Source organism: Puntigrus tetrazona, chromosome 7, assembly GCF_018831695.1.
Source record: "Puntigrus tetrazona isolate hp1 chromosome 7, ASM1883169v1, whole genome shotgun sequence".
In the NCBI taxonomy this organism is placed as follows: domain Eukaryota; kingdom Metazoa; phylum Chordata; class Actinopteri; order Cypriniformes; family Cyprinidae; genus Puntigrus; species Puntigrus tetrazona.
In genome coordinates, this window is record NC_056705.1 from 14,360,497 (window position 1) to 14,374,889 (window position 14,393).

A 14,393-nucleotide genomic window follows, 5' to 3' on the forward strand; every position below is an offset into this window, starting at 1 on the left:
TGGCTTTTTCATTTTCATATTTATTTCAAAGATGAGACTTGTGTTAACAGCGTCCTGAAGTTTGTCTGTTCTGTTTACATTCATAGTAATTTAATCTCATTAATTTACTGAAAAAAAGCTTTAGCTTTATAGATGGGAATACAACGTTATACAGCATACTAACATCTATACACTCTAAAAAAGGTATAGATCATAAATGAGGACCAGATATGAAGCTTAGTTGTCTTGTTAAAATATTTAGCACATAGATATGGTTAATCACAAAAAGTATCTTCATCCCAAAGAAATTTATATCAGCGTGTACATTTTAATATATAGGATATTTACATGCCTTAAAATGATAGTTCATGCAAAATTTTCACACTATCATGTTGTTACTTTATGAGTTTCTTTTGCTGAACACAAAATAAATTATTTAAAAGAATGTATGTAACCAAACAGTTGCTTTACCACATTGACCTGAAAAAAAATACCACGGTCAAGGGGGACCAATTACTTATATTCTTTTAAATATATTCTTGTATGTTGAAGAAAAGAAATAAACTCATAAAAGTTTGGAATGACATGAGTGATGTAAATGATAACTTTTTTTTTTGAGTGGACTGTTACTATATTTCATTGAATTAAAACATTACCATTCAACATACACAAATGCAATGCATTTGTTTTTATATTTAATTTAATATTTGCAATTCTTATCATAATGAAACCCTTTGACTGGTTCATTATCCATTTAACCTTACACATCTGACACACAGTCACTATAAAAGATCTGAAAGTTCTTGTCCACCTCCATTTTGCCCTTGAGAAACTTCTCCAGATTTTTGATAGGAACCTCCACTATGTGGTTGTTTACTCGATCATTAAGACCGTAGGCGCCAAACGCTGGAAACTTATACCGCTCTGCGTAGGGAGCATTGTGATCGTAATCTGTGCAGCAATAAGCTGTCCACATGAACTCTGGGATAGCGACACGATCTAGGTTGTCCCGTCGAATCATATTACCTGATGTTGTCACCCCAGTGATCACATAAGCCTTTCCGTGACAATAATTGTTAAGCCGTTTACGGGTAACCTCTACCTGTGTGCTCCAGGGACCAAAATTGAACTCCCTTATAAGGGGAACTACGTTGGTCAGTGTGTAAGTGGCAGCTTTGTCGAGGGGGTCTGCCTGATGCTCATCTGGGTTCATCTGGCCACGTTCATACTGCACTACATCAGCGTAGTCTTCTAACACAGCCTGCGTGTCTTCAAAGTTTTTGTGCATTAAGGAAGACTGAGGAAAGGGTTCCATGTTACTGCTTCCTTTCTCAGTTGCCAGCTGTGCAAAATGAGAAATGCAGGTGATGAAAATGAGATTAAGATGAGTTTAGATTCTCAGATCCATAATTGTAATCGCACAGAACCCATTTAAACATTTAACGAGGTTAACATTTTAGCACTTTAACTGATTATTTATTTTTTTACTTATTGCAAAGTCACGTAGCCATTAAAAAAATGAGGAGTGAGGTTTTATGCATTTCAAAAAATTAAAAGAAGATGTAATGCTCACTCAGGCTGCTTTTATTTGATATTTTTTGTAGTAAAAGTGATTTTTATATTATATATTTTGTTATATTCCTGTGATGGCAAATTGGAATTTTCAGCAGCCATTATGCCACTCTTCAGTGTTACATGATCCTTTAGAAAACATTCTAACATTCTGCTTTCTGTTGCATAAGAAACATGTGTGTTGTTACAAAATAATTATAAAAAAATCCTTCAAACTTTTAAACACTTACACAATATACAAAATATATTATTCTTAGCTCAACTCACCTGTGGTTCAAACATCCAGGGAATGTCTACCCGTTTCTCCCCATCTGATTTCTTGAAGGTGTATGCTGAATAGATGGGGATGTGTTTTTGGGGGTCGTAGAGAGTAACAAAGCGAGGCTTGTCCACATAGCGCTGGCAGACCTTCTTTAGAGAAGTACTGAGGTAACCTCGTGGTGGAGTGCCCATATAAAGGAAGTCCTTACAGCGATCTATTTGGGAGAAATCATCCACCACTCCAGCTTGTGATCTTAATACCAAACACATCAGTGGGATCAGAAAGGTTCCAAACCGGGAACAGCAAGAGACTGTGAGCTTCATGTTGTCTTAAAGAGTTTCTTAAAGTCTTTCTTCTTGGTAAAATGTTCTTTGGACCAAAGGTATCACAAGAAAAAAAATCTGAAAAAAAACTTTGCTCTTTTTTCTGTGGCTGGTTTATTCACGGTCTCCAGTTGACTGTCTTTTTCTCATTTAACATTGACTGACTCTTCCCTGGTAGGTGGAGAATAAAATGAGAGCCATTGAATTCTGTAGAGTATAAAGGACATGCAAAACCATGTTGAGATAGTCTCATTTACAATAATACAAACTTCAAAAGTGATAAGACGAACTTCAGCGTGCCATTATCTTCATCTACATGCAAAGCAGCAAGGTAAATTTGCTCCCCGGTGGCCTAATGTTCATTGGCTTCTTAAAGGTGAATATCATTTTCTTATTTGACATCAAGCCTGACTAGGTTGTATTAGAAAATGACAGTGAATTTAAATGTAAGTAAATTATACTTTCAGACAAATGTTTTCTTCACAAATGTGAGAAGAAACAATTGTTAATGCAATATGGACTGTTAATTGACTTCTCTCTCTGTGTTGCACCTATAGTACTGTTGTTCAGTAAAAAACAACATAAAAACTCTTAGGACACACCTTCCAGCAGTCTCTTAATTATATGATTAGCCACCAGTGAACTGTGTTCACAATTTCATCAGTTCATGCAGTAATACAAGCTATGTAAAGTCATGATAATATGGAAATCATCTATAAAGAGTACAACAGTGTCTGATAGGTGATTTTATTCTCTTTTCTAGTGCAGGCTTTACTGTATTCAGTCTTTCATTCACTTCCTATTGGTATGTGTATTTTCTGTAAGACAGTCTTTGAAAAAGATGCTCACGCTTTTTTCCATGCCAGTCTGACTTTTTAGAAAGGTCTCTAAAGCATTCAAAGGCACTTCTGTAACACTGTGTCCCACTATCTCATTCAAAGCATACGCTGCATAAGTGGGAAACATGTATCGCACATCATAGGGTGAGTTTCGATCGAACCGTGGACAGCAATATGCGGACCACAAGTGTTTTGGGACGGTCATGCGGTCCTCTCTTCCTCTTCGTATGGTCACCCCTGATACAGTCACCCCCGTCACCACATAGGCAGCACCGTGGCAGAAGTTATTCAGGCGGCGGCGCACCCTATCAATATAAATGGCCCATGGACCCTCTAATAAGTCTGTGATCTGAGGTACCACATTTGTGAGAGTATAGGTAGCTGCTTTGTCCTGGTTGTCTGCCTGGTGCTGGTCAGGGTTAAGTGGGCCACGTTCGTACTCCACTGCATCAACATAGTCGGTGAGCACAGCCTGGCTCTCCTCAAGCAGTTGGTCCGTTTCATCACTAGAGGGCAACTCTCTCATGTTTCCACTTTCATCAGCAGAAACCAGCTGATGAGCAAGAAATCAACAATCATATAGAAACTCATATTGACAGAACAACAGTATTTGTACGGGACCATTCAGTGTTATGTGATGAGTTCTCTGTTGTCAAAATAAAGACAATTTTGTTTAAATTATGCAGAATAGCTTTTTGAAATGTTATGAAATACACAAATTATTATTTTATTAACTGAGTTATTTATTTGTTATTTTAAATATCCAGAGACAAAGCTAAAGAAATCTGCTACCTGCGGTTCATACATCCAGGGTGTGTCCATCCTCCTCTGTCCATCTGACTTTTTGAAGGTGTAAGCGGAATAAAGAGCCAAACGATGACCGCTGTCATACAGTGTGGCGTAACGTACTTTATCTTCGTATCGCTGGCATATCCTCTTTAGATTGCCCCCTCGGATACCTGTGGGTGCTGTGTGCATGTAGAAGAACTGACTGCATTCTTTAAAGCTGTCAGAGACTGAGCCACCTGCCAGACACAAACCTGTCAACAGAAGAAGCCTGAAGATAAAAATCTTACAAAGAGCCATCGGGAAAGCGAGAAGCTGTTAAATTATCAGCGTTTCCGACACAAATTCAAGTTTTTAAATGCAAAGACAGGCAGATCCGTTTGTTCTTCCATGGTGTTCCAAACCAGACTGATAACTGAAAGTATGAAAGCTACCATATGCAAAGCATGGTTAACCCGCCATGCTGTGTAAACCAATGGAAGACTAGGAGGTTTTCGAAAAAAGTCTGAACGACAACAGATTCAGCTTGTAAAGAAATCAGGCTTAATGATGGCAATCAGAGTATATTCCTTAAAATAAAATACAAACATACCACACTTTTTTTCTTTTTTGTAGAAATGTCCCTTTATGGATTTAAACAAAGCATGCAATATAATCTCATCAATGTGTTCTAAAAAAGTTTTTTTTGTACCAGAATTGTACTAAATATATATATATATATATATATATATATATATATATATATATATATATATATATATATATATATATATATATATATACTTTTTGGTGACGCATACTATGTACTGGCACTATAGAAACTATGTTTTCCCATGAAAAAAAACCTATAGATAAAGTGATGCTGCATCCGGCTTAACGCGTTTCCCACAACTCCCCACAAGAAAGGTTTCATTTGAAAGTTTCGTTTTAGATTAATCAGTTTCATTTTCGGCGTTAGGACCAAACCACTGAAAAATTAGCTTTTGTTACTTTTATCAGCAAACCTAATGAATAAATGTAGTTCGGAACAACGAAAGGGTAAACAAATATATATATTTTAAACTTACACTAAGTTAACGCTGTCGCGGTGCATTTGAAATAATAGTTGCCTAAATGGTTTAGTCTGCCCAGACCCTCACTTTGTGCAGGGTGAAGTTAGCCTAATGTCTCGTGGTTAGATTCCGCTAAAAGAAGACCGGATGACGACTTCGAAGTTCAGAGGTTTTGTTTCACTTAGGAAGTGGATAACCAATTGTAAGTACAACATTCCGTATTAATCCAGATTTGATGAATAACTGTCTTTATTTTTCTAGTGTTAGACCATTATTGTAAATGTAGCTTCAGAGGACAGACGTTTATCAAATGACGATAGCTCAGACTTCCCCCGCCCAGGTGATGATAAAAGACTAGTTATCAGAGTGGTTAAAGAATCTATCGACCAGCCTGTAGTTTCACACAGGCGTTAATAGCTTAACAGAAAGCATCGTGCTTAAATTGCTAGTTGCAACTTCAGTGAGCACACGGGAATCATTAGCAGTGGGACGCGGGTAATTTTTCACGAATTAATTTTTCTGATTTATATCCCATGGGCCAATTGAGTCGCTGTAAACATGTGATTCCTTACTTTTACGGTCTATGTGCTCTACCGCATGTGGTTATTGTTTACAATGTATCATTAATTAATACGTTTTCACCATTTATCCAAATCGACTTACATTCAAGGTAGGCCTAGGTATTGTTATTATTATTACAATCATCAGTTCTTGCTCTCACTGCATCGAACCCACGATAATGGCCTTCGATTTGCAAGCTGTTTTTCTTCTTCTTCAAGTAGCTACACAGCGTGCAGATCAGAGCTGCACGTGTCGCTCCGCCCCGTATTTGCTCTGATTGGCTCGGTCGCCTTCATAGGCATACATGATAGAAAATGCTCGGAGTTGGTGTAAAACAGTAGTGCATGGATTTGTAAAGGAATCACATCATCTGATAAAACTGTGCACTTTCACCAGTAATCTCCAGTTAAAAAGAGGTGTCTGCTTCCACTCAAATTTGAGCTTCAACAGATTAGAGCTCAGTCTGATTATTATTATGAATATCATATTACTCGGATGGCTCAGAGAACCAGACAAATTCAGTTGTATGGTTAACTTGACTCTCTGTGTCTGTTTTATTTAACCATGACATGAGATTTTGCCTGCTGCAAGTTTAATCTTCTGGATCAGTCGTATTCACAAATTAATAATTTGTGGTAGCCCAGTGGTTCCCAGCCGCGTTCCTGGAGGCCCCCAGCACTGCACGTTTTGCTTCTCTCCTTTGTCTGACACGGCTATTTCAGATCTTTGGAGTCTCTACTAATGGGCTGAATCAGGTGAGTTTGGTTAAGGAGACATGGAAAACATGCAGTGTTGGGGAGCCTTCAGGAACGTGGTTGGGAACCATTGTAGTAGCCTATTTGTGAACCAGCTGACTGAAAAGAATCGTCTCAATAGATTCAGTCACAAAATTGGTATAGGAGAAGATATTCTTTTAATATAGCCATAATTAAATTAGTTCATTGTAGTTATTTGACCCCAGGTGGCTGTGAGGTTTTTGGATCTGACTTGAAATAAATCCCTTTTATTGCAAAATTACCACAGAATGTTTCAGTAGGAATGCAGTTTTCTCGATTTCTTAACTTTAAAACAAAGATGAGAGAAAACTCTATGCTTTGCAATGTAGTGAAGAAAATTAAAGTTTCATAAAAATTATATGGCACACAACATTTATCAACCTTGTGACTTATAAATATATGCAACTATAATTGTCTCCAAAATCCAAACAATGACACTTAAAAAATTACACACTGAATATGACAGTAAGTCATACACTCCCTGTTAATGAATCAATGTCTTCTTAAATTAAACAATAGGCATATGTAAGAAAATTACAAATACTAATATTTCAAACTTGATTTTCTGTAGTGGTCCTGCCCCCTTGCATTATACAGACTAAAAATCTTTGCTTGTGTGAACTATCACTTTTAAGAACAATGTGATGCAGAGGTTAGAAACATTTTCCAAATAGGATGGGGTTGATTTAATGAGGAGAGAATGAAATAAAATGTTTTCAAAGGCCACTTTTGTCTAAGTCACTATCTAAAAGGATAATTAATCCTTTTTTAATTAGACTTTTTGCAACTAATTATATGGATTAATGTAAAGATCATGTAATTGTTAAAAATAAAAAATATATATATAATTGAGTCCAAATTTCTACTCAATGTGTCATATAATAACTTATCATTTATACAAATTTATAGAACACCACTAAACATTTAATTTAAAAAAATTCCCAAAAAAAATATTATATAAATTTTTTTATTGCAAATATATATATATATATATATATATATATATATATATATATATATATATATATATATATATATATATATATATATATATATAATGAATAATCTTATTAGGGAGAAAACACAACCTTGCTGCCTCAACAAGCATCTGATGAAAGTCATAACTGAAGTAGAAATGTGTGTGTGCTTGTTGTGTGTAAATAATGATTATTGGTTCTAAGATCAAACACGCACATTTGAGCTTAAGTTTACCATATTTAATTTGCATAAGATAAAATAAAAATGTAGTATACTTTTTAAGTGGAATTTAAAATTGAAAAGGAGTACAAAGTACTGTTTTTTTCTTAAATATAATCAGTTAAAAGTACAGTTTGTTTAATAATACGTAAGTACATTAATCAAGTAAAATTACTCAAGTACTTTACATCTTTGGAAACTGCACAACATTTTTAGCTTTTTAATCAACAAACTCCATCCATAAGTATGCCTATGAAACACGATTGAACCAATCAGGTAGGTGTGGGGCGGGGCAACACATGCAGTCCCGCCACGATCTGTAGGTTGCAATTTATTAATTTAATATAATTAAAACTGCATCAGTTTGCTTTTAGGAGTCTCTGTCATCTCACAAGCAGCTGGAATGGCCGGCCCCGGTGATGAAGTAAGTATCTCTTTTTCTTAATTTCACAAGATTTATTTGTGATGCGCCTTAGATTTAATCATTAATATTGCCATACACTTAATAATTTAAATTAAATTTATTCTTGGCTAACTCCCTCTAATTGTTAAAAAATGTTTAAATTAAGAAATTTGCAGATGCAAGTAAATACCTTGAAGGCGAACATCAAACATTTTCTTCAGGAGAACATGCTGTTGAGTCATATCAAAAGGAAGATGCTTCCAAATTACAAGGTAACAGAAATACCCTTGTGTCAGGAGCGTATACTCATCTTTGAGAATGTGATGTTGTCCACAATTTAAATGAATGCTTGCTTTATACAGCTGTTAGTAACTTTTCATTATTACTGTTATTTGAATTACTTTACATCAAGAAATAAAAATGAACCCTGTTGTCACATTTTTACTGTCTTACTGTGCATAATGCATAAGTGCATATTACTACAAAAAAGAGAACAACTTACCTTGCATCTGAGAGGCATAGAAAACAGTTTGTATATCTTCTTAAACATCTGTATTGTTGATTGAAATATAAAGCACTGGTTACTGTACACTGACTGATAAACTAATCTGTACTTACAGTATTTTTCAGACATGTATTGTTCTTTTCTCCCTGTGCCAAATGCTATTTCAGTGCTGCTTATTGGTACCAGTTCTGTTACTCTTGCTTGGGATAAGCCAGACAACGTATCTACATTTGAGTTGACCTACTGCAGTCTCACATCTACAAAGACTTCTACTTTCACAAATGCCTCAACCATAGAGGTGGAAGATCTGTGTCCAGGGACTGAGTACACATTCAAGCTTGTTTCAGTCTCAGAAAATGGAGAACGCAGTGTGGGAGTTAAAGTGACTGCGTGCACCAGTAATTGTCTTTCAATCTGTCTATGCAGTATTAATATAGAATTGTATTACAGTGTGTCTTTAGTCTTTAAATAAAAAAGAAAGAATGATATAAATATTTGTATTGTTTTCATTGCAGGGCCAGTCCCACCTAAAAACTTCAAGGTTGAGAGTGTGGGCACCACATCAGTTTCTCTTATTTGGGATGCATTTGGCAGTGAGGAGAATACATTTCATATTGCCTGCAGCCAGAATGGAAGAAACATTCAGGAAGAGATAACAAAATCAAGAACTGTGGTTTTCTGTGACCTAAGTCCTGGAAAGAAGTACTCTTTTTACATTACTAAAGTGCTTCCAAATGACAACAGAAGTAAAGAAACAGTCACATATGCTCAAACAAGTTAGTATTGATATGGCTCATTTTATAGAATTTGAAAACATTTTTTTAAATTAGAGTAGAAGTAAAATTTGTATTTTTTTTTCAACAGAAACAAACATCCAGAGTCTTTTACAGGATCTGGGCTTGGAGAAATACTACCCAAACAAACTCTCACTCAGCGATGTGCTACAGATTGAGAAGAGGTCAGTGACAGATGAGCCAGCCCAGTCTCTATCATCCTTGCCATGGCTCTTTCTGAAGAAACTGATGATGGTAAATGTGACTGCAAGAGGTGTAAAATATTCATCTGATGAGAGTGAGGATTTGTCAAGCTTAGATTTATACAATGACACATTTGATTTTCTGAATGATCAGAATAGCAGTGTAAATCCTATAGACATAGTGTCTGCCCTTTTCCTTTGTTCAGATGGTTTCCTCCAACAGGAAATGGCCTCAAAAATGTCAATGTGTCAGTTCTCTGTTCCTTTGCTTCTTCCAAACTCTGACACTCAACAGTGTATGTTCATGCTTTGGGCCATGAGAGATATCGTGAAAAAATTTAGACCTCATTCCTTGTCAGACCCAAAAGGCTTTGTGGAGGAGAGGATTGTTCGCTTTAAGTTACCCCTAGTGTCTTTTGTTAGACTTGGTGATTGCAGCATTTCCAAATCTCAGATCCTAAACAAATTGCTTAGCAACCCCCAGCAGTATCATGACATTTTTGTACATCGTGATATGGATTGCGGAGACATTCCAAGAAAGATATCAAATGGGTTAGTGGAGATGGGTTGGTATCTACCTTGTGGAAACAAAAACATTGATGTTTTCCCTGAACCCTTGGCTTTTGCAAACTTGAGAGGTGACATCAGGACCTTTGAAACACAGTACTCCTTTTTATGCCAGGCCTCCACTGCAGTTTTTGTGTTTTTTGACAATTTGGACACAAACTACAAGTTACTCACCAACCAACATGCTAAATCACAGTTTTTTTTAGTAGGCAATGTACAAAGAAAAACCTTTGATTTAGAGCAGCTGAAAAGAACAGCTTTTGAAATGAGTTTGAAGAAAAACAACATAATTCTGAAGACTAATCAAAATGATGCAAATTTTGTTAAAAATCTGCATTCTTCAATAAATCACATAATCAATAATCATGCCAACAAAGCACGGCTGGAGGAAATGGACACTATAGCACATGAACTTGGAATTTTGGTTGATGAAGACATCCAGGAATGTCAGAATGCAAAAAATAATGCGCATGTCTTAACGAAAAATATACAGGACACACTGCAGTTCAAAGAAAAGCAGCTTCCCCTTCAGGGTAAAATCTGGAAAGATTTAGCAAAACTGGAAAAAGAGGAATGCAGACTCCGGAAAGCTGGAGATCAAAACATAGAGACGTACAAGAGTGATCTTCAGATTAAAAAGACTGAACTCAGGAAACAGCAGAGTAAATATGACATCTCAGAGACCATGTCCTGTTTTGTTAGTGCACTATCAAGCTCCAACCAGGAGAGGTCGTACTTCTTGAAGTGGATGCGGATGAACCTTGACAATCTCTCCCGAAAAAACCTCTCTAGCCTCCGAGAGCAGTACAAAGAAAAATGTCAGCAGCTGTTAGAAAACAAAGAGGAAATTGCACAGCTTGACCAACAGATCTCTAACAGTTCTTTAGGAATAGAGCACTTCTTGCGTGAAATGGGCCAACTCTATGAAGCTGCTGTGTCTCTTCCAGAAAACTTAGAATCGCGTCAACAAATGCTCCATTTACCTCGGCTATGTGCTGAGCTGATGTTGAATGGCTTCCCTCTGGAACTGGTTGATGGAGATGCATCAAATATTCCTCTCAGATGGGTGAGTGATGTGCTTCAGTATTTGAACTCTTTGGTGCAGCCTAATAATAAAATCATGGTGGTCACAGTTTTAGGCGTCCAGAGCACAGGGAAGTCCACCTTGTTGAACACCATGTTTGGAGTTCAGTTTGCAGTCAGCAGTGGACGATGCACCAGAGGAGCTTTTATGCAATTGATCAAAGTCACCGAGGACATCAAGACAAAACTTGGCTGTGATTATTTAGTAATAATTGACACAGAAGGTCTAAAATCTCCAGAGCTGGCAAAACTAGATGATAGCCATGAGCACGACAATGAATTAGCCACACTTGTTGTTGGATTGAGTGACATCACAATCATCAACATTGCAATGGAGAATTCCACAGAGATGAAGGACATTTTACAGATTGTGGTCCATGCTTTTCTCAGAATGAAAGAAATTGGAAAAAAACCCAGTTGTCAATTTGTCCATCAAAATGTTGCTGATGTATCAGCCCATGACAAGAACATGAGAGACCGAAAGCTTCTGCTAGAGCAGCTGAATGAGATGACAGAGGCAGCTGCTAAAATGGAGAACAAGAAAGATTATAAAATGTTTACTGATGTGATGGAGTATGATCCAGAGACTTGCAATTGGTATATTCCTGGACTCTGGCATGGAAATCCTCCAATGGCACCAGTGAATGCTGGCTATTCAGAGGCGGTCTATGAGCTTAAGAAGAACATGATTGATGTCATTGGAAAATGCAAACTCAAAACATCTGGGAACAACATAACAGAATTTTTGGAGTGGACAAAAAGCTTGTGGAATGCAGTCAAATATGAAAACTTCATATTTAGTTTCAGGAATAGCTTGGTGGCTGATGCATACATGAAACTGTGTGCAGAATTTCATAAATGGGAATGGTCTTTCAAGAAGGACATGCACTCTTGGTTAACAGTAGCTGAAACCAGAGTGTCAAATTTTGAGATGGTCAAACTGAAATCAGACAAGTCAGATCTAAAAGATCTTTTATGCAAAATGAAACAAGAAGCTGTCACAAAGCTTGACTCACTGGAAAAGACCACAATGGAAAACCTTTCCAAATACTTTGAACAAACAGAGGGGCATGTCTACCTTGTGGAAAAGTACAAAGAAGACTTTGTGAGCAGTGTAAAATCTCTCAGGAGGGAAACGGAGAGCTCTCTGCGGACACATCTTGAGGCAACAGTGGAAATTAGGAGAGGGATGAACAATCTGGATAACATCAAGAAAACATTCACTGATACAATGGAGAAAAAAGTGCTGGGCCTACTGGAGGAGTTGCGCAAAACCAACAGCTCCAAGAGCGTTGCACATATGACAGATGAGCAGCTTGACAGAAATTTTGGACAAATATGGCAAGAAACAATAAATGAGCTGTCATTTAATGGATTGAAGCGGAAAAATATTTTTGATTTTGTTTTGTGGCAACTTCGAGCAAACATGAAACAGAAAGGAAGTTATGTTGCTGAACAGTTAAGTACAGCGAATCTGAAGACTTGTGGAAATGGGGTGTTCAAAGTCACTAAAGAAGTATTTTACAAAAGGTGGTTCAAACGCATGATTAATGACAACTCTGCAGTAGACCTACAAAATTTAGCAGACAGTATCATTCAGACATGCTCTCAGCTTGTCCAGGAGAAGACCGCAACACTTTTAGATTACCACGACGCCTACATTCAGGAGATTTTACACAAAATTGATGAAAGATTTATGTCCAACAAGAATATGGGGTTTTCAGATGAATTTGAACTGTCCTTGAAACTGCACATTTGTGGGATGTCTGCAAAAGTATTTCAAGACATGCATGATCATTTCATTAAGGCAAATGACCCACGCAGATGCCTTGATCAGTATAAAAACAAATATCACAATGATTTCAAGGACCTGTTTCATGATCGCGATCAGTGTCAGAGAAAGGCTGAAGAATTCACTACATTGTGCTTGATGCCTGCAGTTCAGGCATTCGTCTACAATTCTTTAGGTCCAGACATTGTTGACAAAATGCTTCATGGAAAAAATGCATTTCAATTTAGCACTCGTGCATTTTTCCAGTACTCGCTCTTAAAGCAACTTTTGATTGAAGACAACTTTGAACAGTATGTGAAATACATTAGCACCTATGAAGATTTTGCAAAGGGCTGGATATTAGATCAAATCACCAAACAATTTTCAAATCACCATGAGGTGTCTGAGTTGGAGGATCGTCACCTTAGAGGAATCATCAAGGAGATACTAGAGGTTGTCAAAATGGCACAAAATAAAACAAATGAAGATGGTATCAAAGGATTCATTCAGTGCATATGCAGGATGCTTGGGCAAAAGCTTGTAATTCCCAAAGATGCTCTAGAAACAGTGATGGTCCTAAACAATGCTTCTCAAGAGCCATTTGCAAACTGGATAATCAAATCTGTTGAAGAGATGGAGCAGACACTGAAGGAACAACTGAAGAGAGTCGACATACAGATCAAACTCAAAATGCTCAAAATGAAACCCCAGGATGAGCTCTTCAAGCAAGTGTTTGGATGTGGGAAACAGTGTCCATTCTGCCGTGCTCCGTGTGAGGCTGGTGGAAAAGCCCACACTGAACATTGTGCTTCAGTTCACAGACCTAAGGGACTTGGCCAAATGAGATATGAAGATGATGAAAAATTAGTGACTAATATCTGTTCAACAGATGTCCACAGTGAAGTACAATTTAAGTGTTATCAAACTTATTATAAGTATCATCCTTACAAAAGATACAGAGAAATCTTTCCCGACTGGCACATCCCTGCGGATGCTAGCATACAGGCCTCAGACTACTGGAAATATGTGATGGCCCGTTTCAACACTAAGTTTGCTAAAGAATACAGTGCTCGTTCTGCTGACATACCCTTGACCTGGAAATCTATCACAAAGAAGCAAGCAGAGAACAGTTTAAACGAGTCTTTCAACATCAAGTAAACAATTGCAAAATGCTATTATCTCCAAATGGTTTCAGATGTGTTCCAGTAACCAACAATAATACTTACACATAGGAATTGGAAATTCATATCAATGACATTTTCGCTTAGAGAAAGAAAACTGTCATATTTCAATGTGCAACATACAGTACAATGGTGAAAGGTTTCATAGGTTAGTGGTCATTTTTATTTCTATTGTTTTTCTAAAGATTACTCCTTTTTTATTTTTTTCTTCTACCTTCCAGGGTTTTTTGGGAGCCTTAATGTGTTAAAATAACTCATTAACTTTAGTCATTCATTTCTTTATAATGGTAACAAATATATAGTTAATACTTTTGTAATACTTGGAAGCAGAATTATAAACTATTAATAATAATAATAATAATAATAATAATAATAATAAAAAACAAAACAAATGTTTTATGTACTGATTTTGATGTATTATTGTTTTTGACAACTTAATGTAAGCAATTAAACAGCCTTGGAATGAAGTGCTTTCTAAATAAATAAATGCAAATGTTATATCCTATGTTCTGTAGAACTGCACAGTTATTTTTTTTAAAGATTCTAATCTTGATCTAAAC

The 14,393-nt window shown here is 36.6% G+C and overlaps 2 protein-coding genes across 5 annotated transcripts; one reads left to right on the plus strand and one right to left on the minus strand.

The window, feature by feature from the left end:
- Nucleotides 1–4: 4 nt before the first annotated feature.
- LOC122348481 (endonuclease domain-containing 1 protein-like) lies at nt 5–7,088 on the minus strand. 3 transcript variants are annotated; one of them, XM_043243953.1, is made up of 3 exons: nt 3,768–3,832; nt 1,819–3,621; nt 5–1,321 (listed from the first exon to the last, which is right to left on the minus strand). In XM_043243953.1, the coding sequence occupies exons 2-3, from the start codon at nt 2,134–2,136 to the stop codon at nt 740–742; spliced, it is 900 nt and encodes a 299-aa protein (XP_043099888.1). In that variant the 5' UTR covers nt 2,137–3,621; nt 3,768–3,832; the 3' UTR covers nt 5–739. The 3 variants fall into 3 exon arrangements, with proteins under 3 accessions (XP_043099888.1, XP_043099889.1, XP_043099890.1); XM_043243954.1 differs by lacking the exon at nt 5–1,321 and adding an exon at nt 5,477–7,088 and having other exon boundaries at nt 2,134–3,528; nt 3,768–4,015; XM_043243955.1 differs by lacking the exon at nt 5–1,321 and adding an exon at nt 4,829–4,957 and having other exon boundaries at nt 2,134–3,528; nt 3,768–4,015.
- Nucleotides 4,683–14,338, plus strand: si:dkey-85k7.12 (interferon-induced very large GTPase 1). Of its 2 annotated transcripts, none has more exons than XM_043243946.1 (6): nt 4,683–5,015; nt 7,711–7,771; nt 7,917–8,022; nt 8,423–8,653; nt 8,771–9,031; nt 9,120–14,338. In XM_043243946.1, the coding sequence occupies exons 2-6, from the start codon at nt 7,751–7,753 to the stop codon at nt 13,808–13,810; spliced, it is 5,310 nt and encodes a 1,769-aa protein (XP_043099881.1). In that variant the 5' UTR covers nt 4,683–5,015; nt 7,711–7,750; the 3' UTR covers nt 13,811–14,338. The 2 variants fall into 2 exon arrangements, with proteins under 2 accessions (XP_043099881.1, XP_043099882.1); XM_043243947.1 differs by having other exon boundaries at nt 7,722–7,771.
- Nucleotides 14,339–14,393: the final 55 nt, after the last annotated feature.